The sequence below is a fragment of the Phyllopteryx taeniolatus genome, chromosome 15 (assembly GCF_024500385.1).
Source record: "Phyllopteryx taeniolatus isolate TA_2022b chromosome 15, UOR_Ptae_1.2, whole genome shotgun sequence".
NCBI lineage: Eukaryota > Metazoa > Chordata > Actinopteri > Syngnathiformes > Syngnathidae > Phyllopteryx > Phyllopteryx taeniolatus.
Window position 1 is genome coordinate 1,434,378 of NC_084516.1, and position 18,223 is coordinate 1,452,600.

At 47.7% G+C, this 18,223-nt stretch overlaps 1 protein-coding gene across 5 annotated transcripts; it reads right to left on the reverse strand.

Moving 5' to 3' along the window:
* Positions 1-31: 31 nt before the first annotated feature.
* Positions 32-17,714, reverse strand: rasgrf2a (Ras protein-specific guanine nucleotide-releasing factor 2a). 5 transcript variants are annotated; one of them, XM_061747179.1, is made up of 29 exons: positions 16,317-17,710; positions 14,863-14,969; positions 13,549-13,696; positions 13,382-13,471; positions 11,804-12,057; positions 11,452-11,531; positions 11,187-11,380; positions 10,340-10,449; positions 10,135-10,253; positions 9,846-10,009; positions 9,190-9,256; positions 8,981-9,117; positions 8,835-8,917; positions 8,154-8,402; positions 7,071-7,163; positions 6,493-6,959; positions 5,562-5,699; positions 5,391-5,480; positions 5,031-5,137; positions 4,415-4,527; positions 4,291-4,351; positions 4,157-4,186; positions 3,974-4,077; positions 3,776-3,860; positions 3,406-3,603; positions 2,383-2,462; positions 2,197-2,314; positions 1,504-1,567; positions 32-1,415 (listed from the first exon to the last, which is right to left on the reverse strand). In XM_061747179.1, exons 1-29 carry the CDS (start codon positions 16,578-16,580, stop codon positions 1,375-1,377), a joined length of 3,855 nt encoding a protein of 1,284 aa, XP_061603163.1. In that variant the 5' UTR covers positions 16,581-17,710; the 3' UTR covers positions 32-1,374. The 5 variants fall into 5 exon arrangements, 4 of the variants coding, with proteins under 4 accessions (XP_061603163.1, XP_061603162.1, XP_061603165.1 ...); XM_061747178.1 differs by having other exon boundaries at positions 1,504-1,572; positions 16,317-17,692; XM_061747181.1 differs by lacking the exon at positions 7,071-7,163 and having other exon boundaries at positions 1,504-1,572; positions 16,317-17,685.
* Between the last annotated feature and the right edge of the window lie 509 nt (positions 17,715-18,223).

Consider the following 18,223-nt stretch of genomic DNA (forward strand, 5'->3'; position numbering starts at 1 on the left):
TAGATCTGTTTGACTTTCACGCACACACACGTCACATATTTATCAGGACTTTTATTGCCGCAATGTTAATGGAAAACAACAAGACATATCAGGTGCTAATATCAATTAAAATATGAATAAATATCAGAAGTATCGACATTAAACAATACGTTTTCACGGTCAAACTACAAGGATATCAAATGACAACGTAGTGCAAAGGTGTCAATGCTCAACTAATACATTCCAAAAGTGAACTAAATATAACACGTCACTAACATTAGACTGACAATATTTTTGATAAGGAATAATAATGATGATGGAACATACCGTATTATTGTTGTATGACGTAAAAAAAAAAAAAACTTTGAGGTCAATTCTCTTTTGTAAAATGAGCAAACTTACGTTCAGGGTACAAAAGTTTGTGTACAAAATTTTAGAAGCTAAGCTAACGAGTTTGTCGCTAACAAGCAACACAGGCTTGAAATAATTGTCACAGCGTGATCCACCGTGTCCAGGAAGTGACATCACATTGTGGTCCCTTGAATTCACCGTGTCCAGGAAGTGATGTCACACTGTGATCTCGGCAATCCACTTTTGAAGTTACTTCGGTGGAATTCCAGCGGATCCGCCAAATACAGGAAGTGACATCACATTGTGATCCAGTAGATCTGCTCCATACAGAAAATGTTGTCACAGTGGATCCACCGTCTAAATTAACATTACAGTCATCCAGTGGCTCAGTCCTTTCAGGAAGTGACACCATAGCGTCAGCCACCCCACAGGAAGTAGTCCTGATGTGGGATCCAGTGGATCCACTGCCAACAGGAAGTCATGTCAGTGTGATCAAGTGGCCCGCTGCATACAGGAAGTGATGTCAGAGTATGATCTAGTGCATCCACTTTGAAAAGATTTCCACTGAACTCAGGAAGTGACATCACATTGTGGTCCTGTGTCGCCACTGCATACAGGAAGTGATCTCAAAATGTGATCAAGTGGATCCATGACATACAGGAAGTGACATCACGCCCATGGTTTTTGTTGACTGTGTGACACTCAAGCTAACGTTCCAGTCAGCAAGACGTCGCACATTTGAAAGGATGTCACCTGAGCTGATTGGTGACCATGGTAACCAGTAGAATTTAATCAGCCCGTTCCCACACAAATTGGAGAGATTATTTTTTGTTTCTTTCCTTTGACGGGTGGAGAACAGTGGCGTTGGTTGCCAGGCAACAGGACATCAAAGCCTCACCTGATCCAAATTAGCAGGGATTAGCCTGGCTACCGGTTGTGCTAACAGGCTAGCATAAGGCAACGCGAGATGTGAGCCACTTAGCATTAGCTTAGCCCGGCGGTACGCGCGGCTCAATCTTCAGCGAGAGCTCGTACAGCGCGTCTTCATCCATCACCTGCGTCTTGTCCAGCAGGAAATGAGTCACCTGCAGGGGGGACGGGGCCACAAAATGGCTGTCAATCAAACAGGCGCGAACAGAGAGGAGCTGAAAGAAGCGCGCACGCGCACCCGACCTTGGCCTGGTGCTCGATCCTGTAAGGAGCTTGCTGGAACTGCCGGATCTCTCGGATGATGTGACTAATCTGACGGGGAGACAAAGACCTCGTTTCAGACAGCGTGGAAGTTACGGAACGTCTTCGCCGCACGTGCACGAACATACGCACTTGCGGGGCATTTTTGACTTTTATTTCTTTATTTCTTTATTTATTTTTAACAAATCATCTGTAAGCCATTTATTGTTCAAACTAACATTTTACAGTACATTTTGATTGAATCATTATTTGAGAACAGTTCTTATTTTTCTATAGTTAAGCGCAGTGTTAATCTGTTCAAACGGCGCGAAATGTCACTGTAGCTAACAAAACCGTTCAATCTACTTAATAGGAATAAAATCTCCCTTTGGACGAACGCTTGGGGCTTCTATGCTACTGTATTCTCGTCTTGGCCAATATGGTGGGACTTGGCGAGCCAAATATTTTTGGGAGTGAAAAAGTTTGAAAACCACTCGTTTAAACGATGAATATAGGTTATTATCCACATTTTCAGCAAATAGCGTGAACTGCTGCCTTTTTTCAGCCAATAATTGTAGTCACGTTCGAGTAGAATTAATTCAACAGCTGAAAAATCCCCATGGAATAAAAACCAACAGTAAAACGAATGTGCTCCCGTCGGCTTTTTTTGGAAATCTTGTAAGCGATTTGATTTACCATCCTCATCTTGGAGAAGTTGACCAGGCCGTCCTCTGTGAAGTTGGGCGTCCCCTCCTCGATGAAGGCCAGGTCGGTCAGGTACATGCCCAGGTAGGGAACGCACGGAGGGTTACAGCTGCGCGCACACACACACACTTGTAACACACGCACACACCAAATAAGCATTTCGAGCTCCACGTTTACTTTTTCAGCGTCTCTCGGAGGTTCTTGAAGCGTCCTTCAGACGAGACCGTCCTCTGCAGACGATCCATCAGCGCCTTGGTCTGCGCGCGCACAAGGCAGAAGAGTTTGGTGCGGAGAAAGGAGCACCGTACGCCTGGCGGGGCTGGCAAACATTTGTAATAAAAAAGCCCCGTCTGATTTTGGAAAAGACACACGGGGCAGCTCATTCGGAGCGCATGTAAAAGAAAAATATATTATATATATATATATATATATTTGTGAAATATTTTGTCATTTTATTTTCAATATTTAAATAATGCATTGTTTAAATACAAAAATTCTGTCATTTTCATTTATTACTTCTTTTTAAATCGTTTGATGTTAAATATGTATTTGTTTTATTTTACTCGTCTTTTTAAATATTATTAATAGTAAATAAATTAACCCATTATTCCATTACATTTTTATCTTAATTTATGACTTGCGTATTCTGAATTTTCATTTTGAAAAAAAGTTTATTTTGAACAATACAACTTTTTGTGTAAAAAGTATTCATGTAAGATTATTATGCTTTGTCTGAAAAATATGAGTTTTAAAAAAAAAGAAAATTCTCTAGAAAAAACGGCTTTATTCTTGAAAAACTAGAAAATTGTAAACTTTTTTTCTAGAGAAAAGATGCCGTTTTATAAATAAATACAAAATGAATACACTGAAAACATACATATTACTTAATCAATATTTAAGAAAAAAAATGCCAAAATTAATTAAATTAAAAATGACAAATGAATACATTAAAAAAATCAATTTGAATTAACCAGTTTGAAGGGGGGAAAAAAATGCCCAAATTTAGGTCAAACATTTTTGGAGAAAAAAAAAAAAATCTAATTACTTTTTATAAATGAATACAACTTTCATATGAAAGTAGATTCAATACAAATTAGAATGACACAATTTTGCTGAGAAGTGTTCCTCATCTTTTGAGCGCCCGGCGTGTCCAAATCAGGCAGCGACACTTTGCGTCCGTCACGAAGCGCGCGCTCCCACCTGCTTGCAGACTTTAGCCCAGGTCTTCTTGAGGCGGAAGACGGCGCTGCGGTTGAGCGCCGAGGTGATCTCCAGGACGCCGTTGTAGTTGTTGAGGCAGCGGCAGATGTCGGCCACCGCCAGCCACTTCTCGATGGCGCCCGCCCGGGAGCCCGCGTCGCCGTGCGTCATGATCTGCGACGCCACCAGGTTGCTCATCTGGGGGAGAAACCCGAAAAAAAAACAACACCTTGATAATGTCATCTACAGTATGCACTTTCCTGGTTATACGTTACAAAATGCGTGGAATCCTCTCGCTTACATAAGACGCGAGCACGAAAAGAGCAAAAACAAATGTCGGGGAAAAAAGTCTTTTTGGAAATGAACTCACGTTGTTGAAGTGCTGGCTCGTTTTCATGATGTAAGGCGTCTTGTCCGTCTTGTCCACCTTCATCCAGCCTTGACCGAGGAACTCCCTGCGACAATCAATCAATCAATCAATCAATCATCTTTATGCACACGACACACGGACCGCAATGCAAATTTTCTGCATCGGCCAGCACGAAATCATTGTAATAGTCGGACTGACTCATAGGGAATGCTCCTGAAGACGATGTGGTCCAACAAGGTGATCTGCTCGGCCAGCTCCATCGCAGACAAAGACGCCAAACACTCTGCTTTTGGACTTTCCGCCTTTGCGCACAAACACACAAATGTGATGAAAACCCTCACAACAGAATCATTGGCTCGACATGAAGGTTCTTTTTCTTACCGCAATGAAGTGGAGAAGCGGACAACTTTTCTGCTCATCGTTAGAAGATAATTTCGATCATTATGTGGTAAAAAAAAAAAAAAAAAAAACGGTTTTACTGAGAGTACTCTTTATGACTTATGAAAATGAAGTACCATTTGTAGAATGTCCTCAAGCTTGAGCTGAGTGTCGTCTTGTTCTTCTTGGCAAAGAGCGCTGATGACAACATACATCAAGTTAGATGTTCAGCAAGCAAACAAAAAAGCGGAAGCCGAGAACCTGAGGATGTTGGCGGTGGCTCTCCTCTCCTGCGGCAGAAGGTCAGGATCCCGAAGAACTTCCTCCAAGAGGCTGACCACGCCCACCTTCAGCTCGCTGTTGCTCTCGAAGTCCTGCCGAGTGTTACGTGAAAATCAATCCCTTTTGGAACAAGTTTAAGTACTGTTTTCATTTTTTTTTAATACATCTGTAAACATTTTTAAAAATACATTTTGATGTTGTCATTGTGAGGTGTTGTGTGTGGAATTATGAGGGCAAATAATGAATTTATTCAATTTTTGGAAAAACGCTGGAACAAAATCTGGCAGAAAATCTATCGCTGTGAACACTTTTCGCACTGTATGCAATAAGGTTGTAATTTGACAAAATGCGGAAAAAGTTAAGCACTTTCTGCATGGGCTTTATGTGCATGTGATTTCTTAGTTTTTTATTTTTAATAAATCTAGAAAAAAAATAGAAAAAATACTTTCCCATGCTGTCATTATGGGATGTTGCGTATAGAATTCTGAGGGCAAAAAAATAATGTATTCAATATTTGGAAAAAGGTTGTAACACAACAGAATTTTCTTTACGTCGGTAAAGAAAGATGTCGACGGAAGTCGTGGTGTGCGTTCACCTGCGAGTGTTTGGACACCCAATGTCGCAGCACGTTGAGAACTCTGTTGGTGGCGGCTCTGCGGATGATGAACTCTTTGTCGCACGACTTCTCCGAGCCTCCGAACGCTGCAACAGGAAACGGGAAGGACTTTTAGCACTTTCTCTCGCGAGATTTAGCATCTTGCCAGACGACCATAACGTCTTTGTCCGGAAACTTTTAGCAACGCTCGTTTGCTGACTCGCACGTCACTCGCCAGGCCAGGCCCCGCTTTTAAAGCCGCACACATTCAAAGTGCAAAAATGTGAGAACGGCGACCCCAGGTGGGCCAAAAATAATAGCTGCGCCTCACATGGAACAGCACTCCAAGATGGAACCTACCCTGGGAGCTGCCGTGTCCGGCGGCGGCGGTGGCGATGGCGAAGGCCGACGCGGGCGACACGGCGCAGCGAGCGTTCTCCGCCGAAGACGCTGACGAGACAGCGAGACCGCAGTTAAGGCAAACCGCAACTCGGTCTTGACAGAATAACTCGACGGGCGCCGGCGCGATACCTCCCGCCGGGCGGTATCGCAGGTGTCGCGGCGTGGACGGCGAGCGACACGGTGACACGTCGCCGGACTCGTTGCTGCTGCCGGCGGCGGTGGGAGATTCCGGAATAAATTTGTCCAGAGACACTGACTCCAGCACGGCTGTCGGGGGGGAGCAGTCACGAGTTACACGTAACCATGGCGACACCGCTTACGCGACATCACTGTTAACTGTCGTGCGAGCGTTTTTTACGTCACACCAGACATGCTTGTGATATCAAAGACGCGTCCGTGGAGAATCTGAACTCAGATTTGTGGTTTTTTGTGGTTGGTGTCCACAAACCAGCACATCACAGACATGTCGTTGGTGTTTTTGACGATCAAAGATGTCCATCAGATCAAAGACACATTTGTGGGGAACTTGTACACAATAATTTTTTGGGGGGGCCATCCAAAATTCCACACATCAAAGAGATGTCCATGGTGAAACGTAAGCCATCAAAGACACATGCCCGGTGTTTTGTTTTTTAATTGGCATCCATCGTTTGACCTATTCAAATTATGTCCACAGTGAATTATTTGCATTCAACATATCAAAGACACACCGATGGTGATTTTGTACTGGCCACGCCACACCGTGTCTTTGGTGTGTTCAATTCAGGATGCCAATTCCGTGATTTCAAAGACACACCGGTGGTGAATTTTTACACATCAAAGACACGTTCGTCGGTAATTTCCTTTCCACTGGTGTCCACCATTCATCACCTCACAGACACGTCGTTCCTTGGTGATTTATTTTCATCGGCATCCATCGTTTAACATCAATGATACGATGTGATTTGGAACCCATCAGACAGTTCCAAGGTGATTTTTTCATTGGGCTCTAGCATTCAACACATCAACGACACATCCGTGGTGATTATTATGATTATTTTTTTTTAACCACACGACTCACCTCTGCGGATGCTTCTCCTCAGTTTCCCGCAGAAGGCGTCGATGCGAGGCAGTTCGCCGCCGCCGACGTCCTCGCCGCCCGGGCTGAGTTCGGGCGAGCTGGGACCGCGACTGAGATCCAGGGGGGCCTTGGTGACGGTGGGCGGCGGCGAGGACGAGAAGCCGAAGAGCGTCCTGGACGGGGCGGCGGCGTGGGGCGGCGGCGAGGACGAGGCGAAGAGGCCGGGGCCGTGCGTGGACGTGGGGGAGCTGGCGGCGGAGGAGGACGGCGTGGAGGAAAGGTCCAGAACTTTGGGGCCCACGGGCGAGCTGAGGGACAGCTTGCGCGTGTGGACAGGCGAAGACGTGCGAGACGGGAGGGACAACGGCGGCGGCGACGAGAACTTGCGGCACAGGCGCGGGGATTTGTTGTTCAGGGGGTCCGTGCCCCACGAGCCCTGGTTGGCGGCGAAGAACAGTTCCAGGGACCTGAGGACACAAGACCACCTGTCACCATTGGGGGGCGCCACTGAGGGAGGCGGAGGTGTGCATGGAGTCACTGATTATGGGGGCAGGGGGGGGGCTTGGATGTTTGTTTACTTGGACTGATCCAGAGCCAGCCGAGTGATCTTCAGAGTGTAGTCGGGACACAGAGACATGATGGACAGACGGTCGCACGAGTGCTGCTCGATCCTGACCAACAAAATGACGACGAAGAGGAGGAGGAGGAAGATGACGATGAAGATGTGGACCAAAGTGGGACTAAGGGGATTTGTGGACCTGGAAACTGATCCAATTCTCAGTATTTTGAACGGTGTACAGACATCAAAGATGTGATATTTTTTTTTCATTGATATCCAGCATTTAACACATCAAAGACACACCCATGATATCAAAGAGATGCCCACGATATCATCGTTGTGCCTATTGTGACTTTCTGCCTGGCCACTAGGCGGCGATGTCCCTTTGCAAGCCAAAGACTTTTTTTTCATGGGTGTCCAACCTTGAACACCTTGAGGGCGTGGCCGTGGTGAATTTGAACACCTCAAAGACATGGCCATGAAATCAAAGACACATCCGTGAAGGTGTTTTTTCATTGCTCGTTGCCATTTTACTCATCAAAGACATGCCCATGGGATTTCGCCCAACAAATTATCATTAGCATTGCTAGCCATTATTTGCCACATCAAAGACATGCACATGATACCCAAGACATGCCCATAATATCAAAGCCAATGGTTATTTTTTTTGTCATTGTAGTGGATACTAATTTAAAAATCACCACGATGTTTCTTTGATGTCTTAAATTGTGGATACCAATATAAACAAACATTTCCATGAATGTGTCTTTGATATGTAAAATTTTGGATACCAACAAATTGTGAATTGACGATCTTTGATGTGTAAAATGGCAACTAGCAATGAAAAAAAAGACAATCTCCATGGATGTGTCTTTGATTTGATGTCCATGTCTTTGCCGTGTTCAAATTCACCATGGCCAGGTCCTCGATATGATAACGGTTGGAAAGCAACAAAAAAAATGGTGAAAAATGCTTTTTTCCAATTGACGTCTTTGATTTGCAAAGGGCCATCGCCTGCCTATGGCCATGCGCGCGCATGACACCGATTCCACCGTTTTGGTCAGATGACCGCAGTGTTGTTTCCCAGTTGGCAGCGGCGTACCTGACGGGTATGGAGGTGAAGGGTTGCCTGTAGATGTGCGCCAGCTTGCGGATGACGACGGCGGCCGTGGTGAAAATTCTGTACGTGTGCAGGAAGGTGTTGAGGAAGTCGATGGACAGGAAGCGGAGGTCGGTGAGCCGCTCCAGGAGGCGCTCCACGCTGGCGTAGCGGATCTGAGGGACTTTGCACGAGTTGAGCGTCTTGCTGAAGCAGATGTCCACGTCGTCTTTGTGCAGGCGGGCGTCCGACCTGCGGGGGGGCGCCCAACGTTCACAAGCGGACGGCGTTATCGGCGCTTATATCCGTAAAGACGTTTCGGCCGATCGGAAGCATTTACGCAAATGAGCCGTTCGAACCGAGCGGCTCACTTTGCTATGCGCAACGGTACCAAACTAACTGCTCTGGAACACTTTTGCAAAAAAAAAACAACAACAACAAAAAAAACAAAGAGGATGTCTGCCCTGGTGGTGGTCGTGAGTCTTTGTTGTGTTTGTTTATTTGTGTGTATGTGTAATATGCTTGATTGTGTGTGTGTTTGTTTGTGTTGGTTATTATGTTTACTTATATTGTTTTAACATTTGTTTGTTTTTTCCATGAATGTTTGTTGGTTCGCGTGTTTGTTGATTTGCAAACGCGTCTTTGTTTCGCGTGCGGTCACGTGGCGAGCGCGAGACGTCTCACTTGATCATGTGCGGCACGGACACTTTGGAGTTCTCCTCGAAGACGCTGGTCATCAGCCCGTTGCAGCGGATGTTATCGACGCACTGAAACGCAAAGGCGAGACGTGAGACGACTGAAGCGCTATTTGCAAGGCGCCATTCGCTCACCTGACTGATGTCGCTGGTCCAGGCCGCCTTCTCCTGGCGCGACGGAGCGAGCAGGACCACGGAGAACGTCTGGCCGTCGGGGGGCTCCACCACCATTTTGAACTCGGCGTGGCTGAACCCTTGTCCCGCCGCGTTGTCTGCGAGCAAAACTTGTTTCCAATCAATGTTTCAAAATCATTTGATCAAAAATGAGGCCAAGACATGCTCACAGTCCTCGTCGCTGGCGTCCAGTTCCTCGATGAGCGTACACTCCATGAGCGACAACGCGCCTCCTTGCTGAAGCACAAACACAAAAACTCTTCATTGCGCCAAAAGTCTCGCAGCCCGTCCGGGCAGCAAGCACCCGTTGGGCCCGAATTAGTTGCGCCCCCCCGTTTGCAATGGATTTCTTTGTTGTTAATGAAGTTCCAAATATTGATTTCAACAGCAGCAAACTAGCTAGGGCCAAATGAACTGGGCCCTCTATTTGCAATTCACTTCCATGTTGCTTTTGAGTTCAGAATGGTCAGCGATCCATCTCTTGGCTGTGTTTATTCAATAATACGATGAGGCGATTTGACATTTTGACGGTTTCACAGTCACAACGCCGTGTGAGGGAACCCGTCACCCGCACAACCGAGTTTGACAGCCCTTGTTCTAAAGTGATCCGAGCCAAATTTGTGACAATTTTCTAATTTCTAGCTGACAAACAGTACTTGGCCTTCAGTTGATGGCACGCTTTCTTTTTGAGCTCTAAACTGACCCTAAACAAAATTGTGTCGCAAAAAGTATCATTTATTTCCTCATTTTTTGGCTTGTCGGCCCTCAATTCATTGCGCTCTCCGCTTTTTGGGTTCTTCGTCGGGTTGAGAACGTTTTTGCAGACCTTGAGCAGGTGCAGCTTGCCTCCGGACGTCCTGGTGCAGATGAGGAAGTGCTTGGTGAACAGGAAGCACTGGCGCTCGCCTTCCTTGCGCAGCGACAGCGAGCCCAGACGCACTTTGCTCAGCATCCCGCGCTCGCTGCTCGACGGCAGCTGGACGAGCGAACCTGTCGGGGGCGGGGACAGCACACTTGCGCTTCAGCCTTCGCCACGACAGCCCACGAACGATAAGGCCGCCCTTTTGACCACCGAGCGTGTGCGCGTGTGTGTGAAACGACAAGATGGCGTCCACCTTGTCTGACGAAGGTCTGGCTGGTGTCCAGCAGAATGTCGCAGCCCTCCACGATCATCCTCTCGATGGCCAGGTTCTTGCGGATGTTCTCCGTGTCGCTCACCTCGTCGTGCATCATCCTGATGACACACACAACACCGCACACACATTTGTCACTTTTGAGAACAACAACCACACAAGAAGAAGAAGGAGAAGAAATTCGTACTTGGAGAGTTCTTCCAGTTTGGACTTGGCAAAGTGCAAACTATTTCTCTCCACGTGCTCGTGCGGCGTGTGCGCGAGCAACTCGTGAAGCGTGATGATGTAACGAGGAATCTGGAAACGCACGCGGGGACGCCCGCTCGTCACAAATCGAAATCAAATCACTAACCCAACTGCAAGTAACACTAACTAGCTAACTAAGATTTATTACCTACATGCTAATGCCAACGCTGACTAACTACAACACTAGCAATAGCTCAATGACTATAAGCTCATACTAACTAGCAAATGACCTGATCATTGCCAACTATAACTAACTATACTGAAAATACAACTAATTCGTTAACTATTACTTACTATAATGACCCATAACTAACTGGTTAACTATTTTTACCTGCTGAACTCACCACTATTACTAACGCTTACGTATTAGAACGCTAACTACAACTAACTAATTAGATAACCTTCACAAGATTAACACTTCAGAGCTGACTTCAAACCAAACTAACTTAACTAAAACTACCTCAGGTGCTATTACTAACTAGATAACAAACTATAACTATTAGTAACTAACTAGATATTACTAGCTGGATAGCCAACTATAACTATCGCTCTATCCAACTAACTAATCAACTGTTACTTGCTAGATCACTAACAATCTAACGAAGCGTAACTATTACTAAATGACAATAACCTCGAACTAGCTAAGCAACTATTATTAACTAACTAACTCGTACAATGGCTAACTTTAAGTGTTCCTAAATAAGTATCTCACTAACGAATCGGCAATTACTAACGACCAAAACGATTGTGTACTGGTGTCGTACTAGTATTAGCAGTAGTATTGAAACCTGGAACATGGGGTAGGTGAGGAAGGTCTCGAGCATGCGGCCCTCGCAGGCGGCGTTGGCCTCGTACTGCTTGAGCAGCTTGTCGAAGTCGCGGTTCTGCTTGCAGTTGGCCAGAACCTGAAGGCTGTACTGGTGGTTGCGCACAAACTCCTGGTAGATGTTCAGCATGGGCAGAAGGATGTCGAACAGGTCCGCTGGAGGACGGAGGAAGAGGGTGACGACGCCGAAGGTGACCGCCGGGACGGCGCGGAGATGCGCGACTCACCGAGGACGAGGGTGGGCCAGTTGGCCATGCGAGCGGTGAGGCCCTGGTGGAAGATCTGGTGCAGGAACATGATGGTCTCGCTGGGGCAGACACGGACCGGGACCGCGTGAGCCGGCCGGCGGCCTTCGCGGCAAAAACTCAAAGCCCGCCGAGATCGAACGTCACGAATCGAGGCAAAATCCGCCTCCCTTTCAGGTATCTCCTCCTGATTAGATTTCACTCTTTGCGGCACATGTTTACTTGTTTGAAAATAATCACTTTTTCCTATTCTACCGGTCAGTAATTGTGCTTAAAGGCTCGGTCGTGTCGCCATTTGGCTGCTTTTGTATTTTTTAAAAGGCAGTTGTGGCACCTGTTGAGGAAGATGCTGCTGACGTCGTGGTGGCTCACGGGCGGCTTCTTGGAGCTGGCGGCCATGCGCAGCGGACGCAGGAAGCAGTTGACCAGGACGGACAGCTGGCTGACGTACTCGCTCTCGGCCTCCACCATGTTGAAGACGATGTGGTTGCGCTTGCGCATGCTCTCGGCGTGCGGAGAGCAGATGTAGTCCTGAACGATCAGCTTCCACTTCCTCCGGCACAGCCAGCCGCGCATGAAGCTCTGCACCTGAGCGACGCGTAACAAGTCACTTCGCAAATCACTTGACAAGTCATGTGACCGGAAGTCAGCTAGAAAGTTAGGTGACACTTAACACAGCATCATCCAAAATCATGTTCAATCACTAGGTCAATGACCGTCATTTCCCGTGTATAATACGCACCACCAAAGTTGACCTCAAAATTCTGGAAAACCCCTCTACCCATGTATAATGCATTTTTACAATGCATGATTTTGCTTCTACCCATATGATCAACACGTGAAGTATTATCTGTATTTTATTCTGAAGTGAAGCACTTTATTTGAACACATAATACGTTTTTTAATGTACTTGCTCTTATTTTGAAATTCACAGCCCTACTTTTATTTAGTGAATGAGAAAACACACAGTTGTGCTCATATGATTGATTACCCAGGCAGAATTTGTAAGATGGGTATAACATGAGGGGCCGACGAAACACATTGAATTTTATTTTAATGGGATTCAAATGAAACTGAGAATGAAAGTGTACGCTTCTCTCATAACCTCTAGGTGGGCGGTGGCATATTGAAATGAAAGTGTACAGCTTTTTCATAACCTCTAGACGGTTGCATACATTTATAAAATAGGAAAATTTTTTTTCATTTTCCCCTATACCCATGTATAATGCGCACTATTGATGTTCGACAATTTTGGGGGCGAAAAAAAAAAGTGCATTATACATTTATTGCTCTGTTATTGATTAAATGGTACAACTGCCGGCGTTAGCGGCTAGCTACCCGAGTGCCCCGTCGGCCCGCGACAGCCGGCGGACGACTTTTCCCTGAGAAAGTTGAACAGGTGAAAATGACTCTGCACATTTATTTACCTTTGATGCTGGTTAGGTTATTATTAAATTAATAAATAATCAAATTAGGGTTAGGTTATTATTAAATTCACTGTGTAAGATTCTGCATGTTTGCAGTGCAGATAAAGATATGCACATTTGTAATATAATGGGAAGTTTTGACAGCTACGGTTCAGTTCCACTTCAACAAGTCACATGACACCCGTCGCTTAAGTCACTAAATAAGTCAGTTGACACTTAATAAGTCACTTAACTAGTCACATGACACTTTAGAAGTCCAATGACACTTAAAGTCAGTCAGCAAGTTCCAAGGCACTTCAATTATTTTAAAGTCACAAGTTAACACGTGACACTGAAGAAGTCACCGAACAAGACTCAAGACTTGTGAAGTCACGCATGACAAAAGAAGTCACGTGACACCTAGCAAGTGACTCAGCATGTCTTCCACTTCCACGAGTGACGTTTGAGCAGGCGCGCGGGTGATCAGCGGCGCCGCGCGTACGAACCTTCTTGATCTTCTTGATGTCGGGGTCCTCCTCGTCCAGGACGTTCTGGCTGGGCTGCGTGCGCTCTTTGCTCCTGTTGAGCAGCACGATCTGGACACGACACAAGCACAACGGCGTCAGCCGGACCGCCGACATTAGCGCCGGCATTAGCCGACGGCGGCGCGTACCTCGGCCTTGAGCCTCTCGATCTCGGTGTCCTGGTCCTCCAGCTGCGTGCGGAGCTGATTGGCTGCGATTTTCTCGGTCTCCAAGATCTGGACCAGGTGGATGTACTTCTGCATCAGGATCTCGCGCTCCACGATCAGGTCCGAGTAGCTGACCGCACGCACACGCCGCAAGGCAACGTCAAAAGTTGGGCTTCTTCTTTGGCTTTTATTGCGACACTTGTACCAAATGTTTAGCCTCGTACCGTAGCCTTTAGCATTCAGCGTGTTGCAGACACACACACACGCACACACACGAACAAACACGTGCAAATGCAAATATACACACACACCCACACATGCAAACATGTGCACATGTACACACACACAAACACACGTACACACATGCAAACGCTCGTGTACACGCACAATCTCACAACGCACTTTAACATGCACGTGCACTCACGTGTACAGCTACACAAACGCACACACAGAAACAGTCACATTTGCGAACACACACACACACACACACACACACACACACATGCAAAGGAACACAAACAAACGTGCAAACAAATGTATACGCACACGCACTCACAGATACACGCACACATGCAAACACGCACATACAGGAACACACCGTCGTGCTCAAACACACGTGCATATGCACTCGTGCACACAGACACGCGTTCGCACACTCACACGCATGCAGAAAGACGCATTATTTCCTCTGGGGAATCAAACTTTTTTTTTCCATTTGTAATGCTGACACACATTGGACATAAGCGCAGCACTGTTCCATATTCGCGTGTGCGCGTTGCCCTCGCAGCAGTTCACATTTAGGTCATAGTTGCGTTTTACGGACTTACATCACACGCCGGCCTTCTGTCTCGCGCGCTCACTGTTCTATTTTTATCTCCTCGCGCGACCTCTCACTTCGGTCGCGGTCACATCCAGCCCCCCCCCCCCCCAAAAAAATAAAAATCATATTTCCAGTGAGGAGAAAATGCTGAAGTACTTGCGCGATTTAGGACTTGACCCCTGTGTACGTGTGCGCGCCATCATACATTCAACGCAAGATGCGTGTCTGAACACCTAACCCTAAGTCAAACATTGTGCATAGAAAAAATACATTTCGTCATCAAATCATCATCAATCCCGAAGGCGAGCGTAAAAAGAAGTTAAAACCATTTAAAAAAGTCGACTTTAACAGGTTGAAGTCTTTGATGCTCTCACAACTTGATTTGTTATTTATTTGTTATTATTTTCTTCATCGACATTGCTCATTGGAGCAGAGCGGGTGAATGTGTGTGCGCGCGTGTGTGTGTGTGTGTTTACCTGGCCTGCTGTATGGAGTCCACCCACTCGTTACAGTCGGCCTCGTCCTCCGTTCGAAGCTCCAAAGGCTTCTGACCGTCATGGCCGAACAACACCAGGAAGTAGTGCTGTGCGCGCACACACACACACACGTCAACTTCCTGTATTCCACCTGACTTCCTGTATTTGCAACACTTTACAGCACTTTACATGAAGATGAAGATCATGTGTGTACCCGCATGTTTGGTAATGATGTAACACGAACGGGCGAGAGCCACTTGTCCGCGTGTGCGGCATCCGACCAGCAGGGGGCTTAAAGGCTCGCGCGCGCGTGTTACATCATCGACGAGGCAGCTTGTCCGGCTAATGCGGCTTCCCGCGATTTAAGCCGCACCGCAACAATGACCCGCACGGACGGTGTTCATAGGCCACGCCCCCTTCTGCGAGGACCACAAGTCACTTCAGTCACGTGATACTTCAAGGCCCCGTAAAGTGAAAATCAAGTCTTTTCCATTGGACACAAAATTGAGAAGTGTTGTTAACAAGCCCGCCGAATCTGAATGAATAAAAAAGTATAACGATTGCGGCTCCGAAATCCCAGAAATCGAGATCTCCTCCCAACCGTGGGACGTTGCAGGCGTGTCCGCAGAACGCGCTGACAACACGGCGGGCTCGACCTTCACCTGTCAATCGAATACTCGTTAGCCGTCCTAAATTCTTTGCACGTTTCCAACACTTATCGTCCAACATATTTCTTGTATTTAGAAACAAAACGCAAACATGACATGAACAACATGGTTGTTATGTCTTTAAGAAGTCGCTCGACGCGTCTCATGCGACAAAACAAGTCCCAAACAACACAACACCGGCTTAAAAGCCAACGTGCAAACTGTCGAAGACCCCATGCATGTCCCGAAAGGGGGTCCAACTCATTGTAGTTACGGCTTCCCTCAGACGGTCGTGATGTCTGTGAAACCAAATCAATGTTTCATTGCCTCATCACATTAGAAATCCACAACTCGTTTTGAAATCAGAAGCCAGGGGTAAGTGTAAAAGGGGTTTTGGTAATATCGCAGCGTTATTATTTATTACATGCGGCAATTGTACATTTTGCTACAGAGTTCCGGAAGTTCCGAGCCACATAAAATGACGCGGCGGGCCAGATCTGGCAAACCGGATCTCAGGAATTCTTCGATCCCACTTTGGATTTCTTCTTCCCTTGCGCCGGGCTCACGCCGGAAAGTCGAGACTCGACTTTGAAACGGCGAAGCTCGCTCGAAAAATGACTTTGCGACCCTCAGCCTCCTTTGAAACCTCAACACTGGCTCGAAACCCTAACGCCGTGGTGAGGGTCTGCTTTGAAGGCCTGACCCTCGTTCCGAGCCCTAATGAAAGCCGAAGACAGCTCGAGCCTCCGCGCGTGTCTGGAAACCTTGCAAGAGTGAACCCGACCCCCGACCCCCGACCCCGCCTACCTGCGACTTGTCGAGCGAGGCCAGTTCGGGCGCGGGGGCGCGCTCGCACGTGCAGCCCTCCAGCAGGTACATGCCCGACGGGCGCGCGCTGTGCTCGCCGTCGAAGTAGAAGAGGAGGTTGTGGTGCAGCGCGAAGAACTTGTCGCTCCAGCGGACGTTCTCCGAGCTGCGCTTGCTCAGCACGCCGCGCTTGGCGCCCTCCGTGCGGGCCAGCTGCGCCAGGCGCAGCGCGTGGCCCTCGTTGTAGCGCACGCTCTTCTGCATGGGGACCGGCCGCGCGGCGGAGGCGCGCCGCCGCCGACGGCCCGCGGCGCGCCCGGAAGTGGAAATTAAAGCAAAAATGCAAACAACAACAACGGCAACGAAGCGAGGACGAGAAAAAAGACCAAAGTGAGGCGAGCGCGCGCGCGGGCGGAATGTCGGTGGCGGGATGAGCGCTAATCGGCTTTCGAGTCCTCTTAAAGGGCCAGCAGCAGCCGCCAACTGTCAAACTGTCACACTTATTGACGCCGGTTGTCAGTCAAGCAACCCTTTGGCCAAAACGTCTTTCAAATGTTTGGCGAAGTTGCTGGTGACATTTTGGATCTATCGCAATGTTCTCGTCTTTCCCGTCAAAACGAACACAAATGCATCTCAGCGTCCGACCGCTTCCTGTTTTTGTTTCTTCTACCAACGTCTTCACCGTTCATTTTGTTGCAATACACCGGAGGGATCGATGATGAGGCGGCCATCGTTACTACTCAGATATGAACAAATATGTTGAATTTGTCAAAGTGTCGCAACCATTGCGCGTCTTTGCCGTTTTTGTCTTTAGCGTTACGCTAGAAGCGTATCACGGTTCGCTCCGTCCATCGGGATTGCCTTGACGACGAATGTGTGAAATGTTCGAAGGAAGGACTTGAAGCGTGGCTCTCGCGCCATGGGAGTGGCAATGTGCCCGCGGGAACCAAAAAAAAGGGCTGAAAGGGTCTTGAGCGTTCTTGATGAACTGAAACGAAACACCCGTCGTCTTAACGATTTGTCAACTGCCACCATATCACAAAGGTGAAACAAAATGTCCATATGCGACACTTTCAGCGTTGACATTTTCAAGCGATCCCTCCCCGCAACATACCGAGGAAATCACCATTTCCCACCACCGGCGACCTTCGCTCGAAGCCCGACTCCAAATCGTTTCGAAACCCCAACGAGGTCTCAAAAGCCGACCGCAGTTCGCGAGTGTCACCCGCGGCCTCGGCTCTGATTGGCGGCTGAGGGACGAACCCGCTTTGACCTCAAGATCGCCGTCAAAGACGCAATGTGACCCGCACGCACAACGTGCTACTAATCTGTTAGGCTGCTTAGTGATCAACACACACACATACACACGCGCGGTCGTTTGCCGAGTGGTGGATGGTCGAGGTCGGCGCAGCCTCCTGCGCCGACCTCGACCTTTTCAGAAGTACCGACCTCCCTTTCCAAGCTAAATTGTAACATTTGTTCCAGGACGCGGATGTTGCATTTTTTTCGTTTTTCTTTCGTCCAATCGGACTCCGGCCTGTAAAATGTCGCCGCGTCAGCGTAATCTGCCCGGCACCGTACCGATCAATCGCGCTGCTGGCCCGCCGAACAAAAACCGGATTAGCGATGGCACTATATCTTTAAACCGTCACATTTCAAATTCTATGACATCAGCCCTTTCTCGTCCTCCGATTGGTCGGTCATAGCAAGCCGAATTGGACGAGCGAAACACATCTGTCGCGATCTGCGGATTATCGCGAGCTGCGGGGGGGGGGCTGGGAGGGGGGAACGGCGGGGTCACGGCAAAGGTCGAGGACGCCGGCGGCCTGCTCCCAAAGCCTCACTGGAAACATCAAACGTTATTAAATGATTAAAAACGCATCACGTTCATGTCATAAAGCACGGCG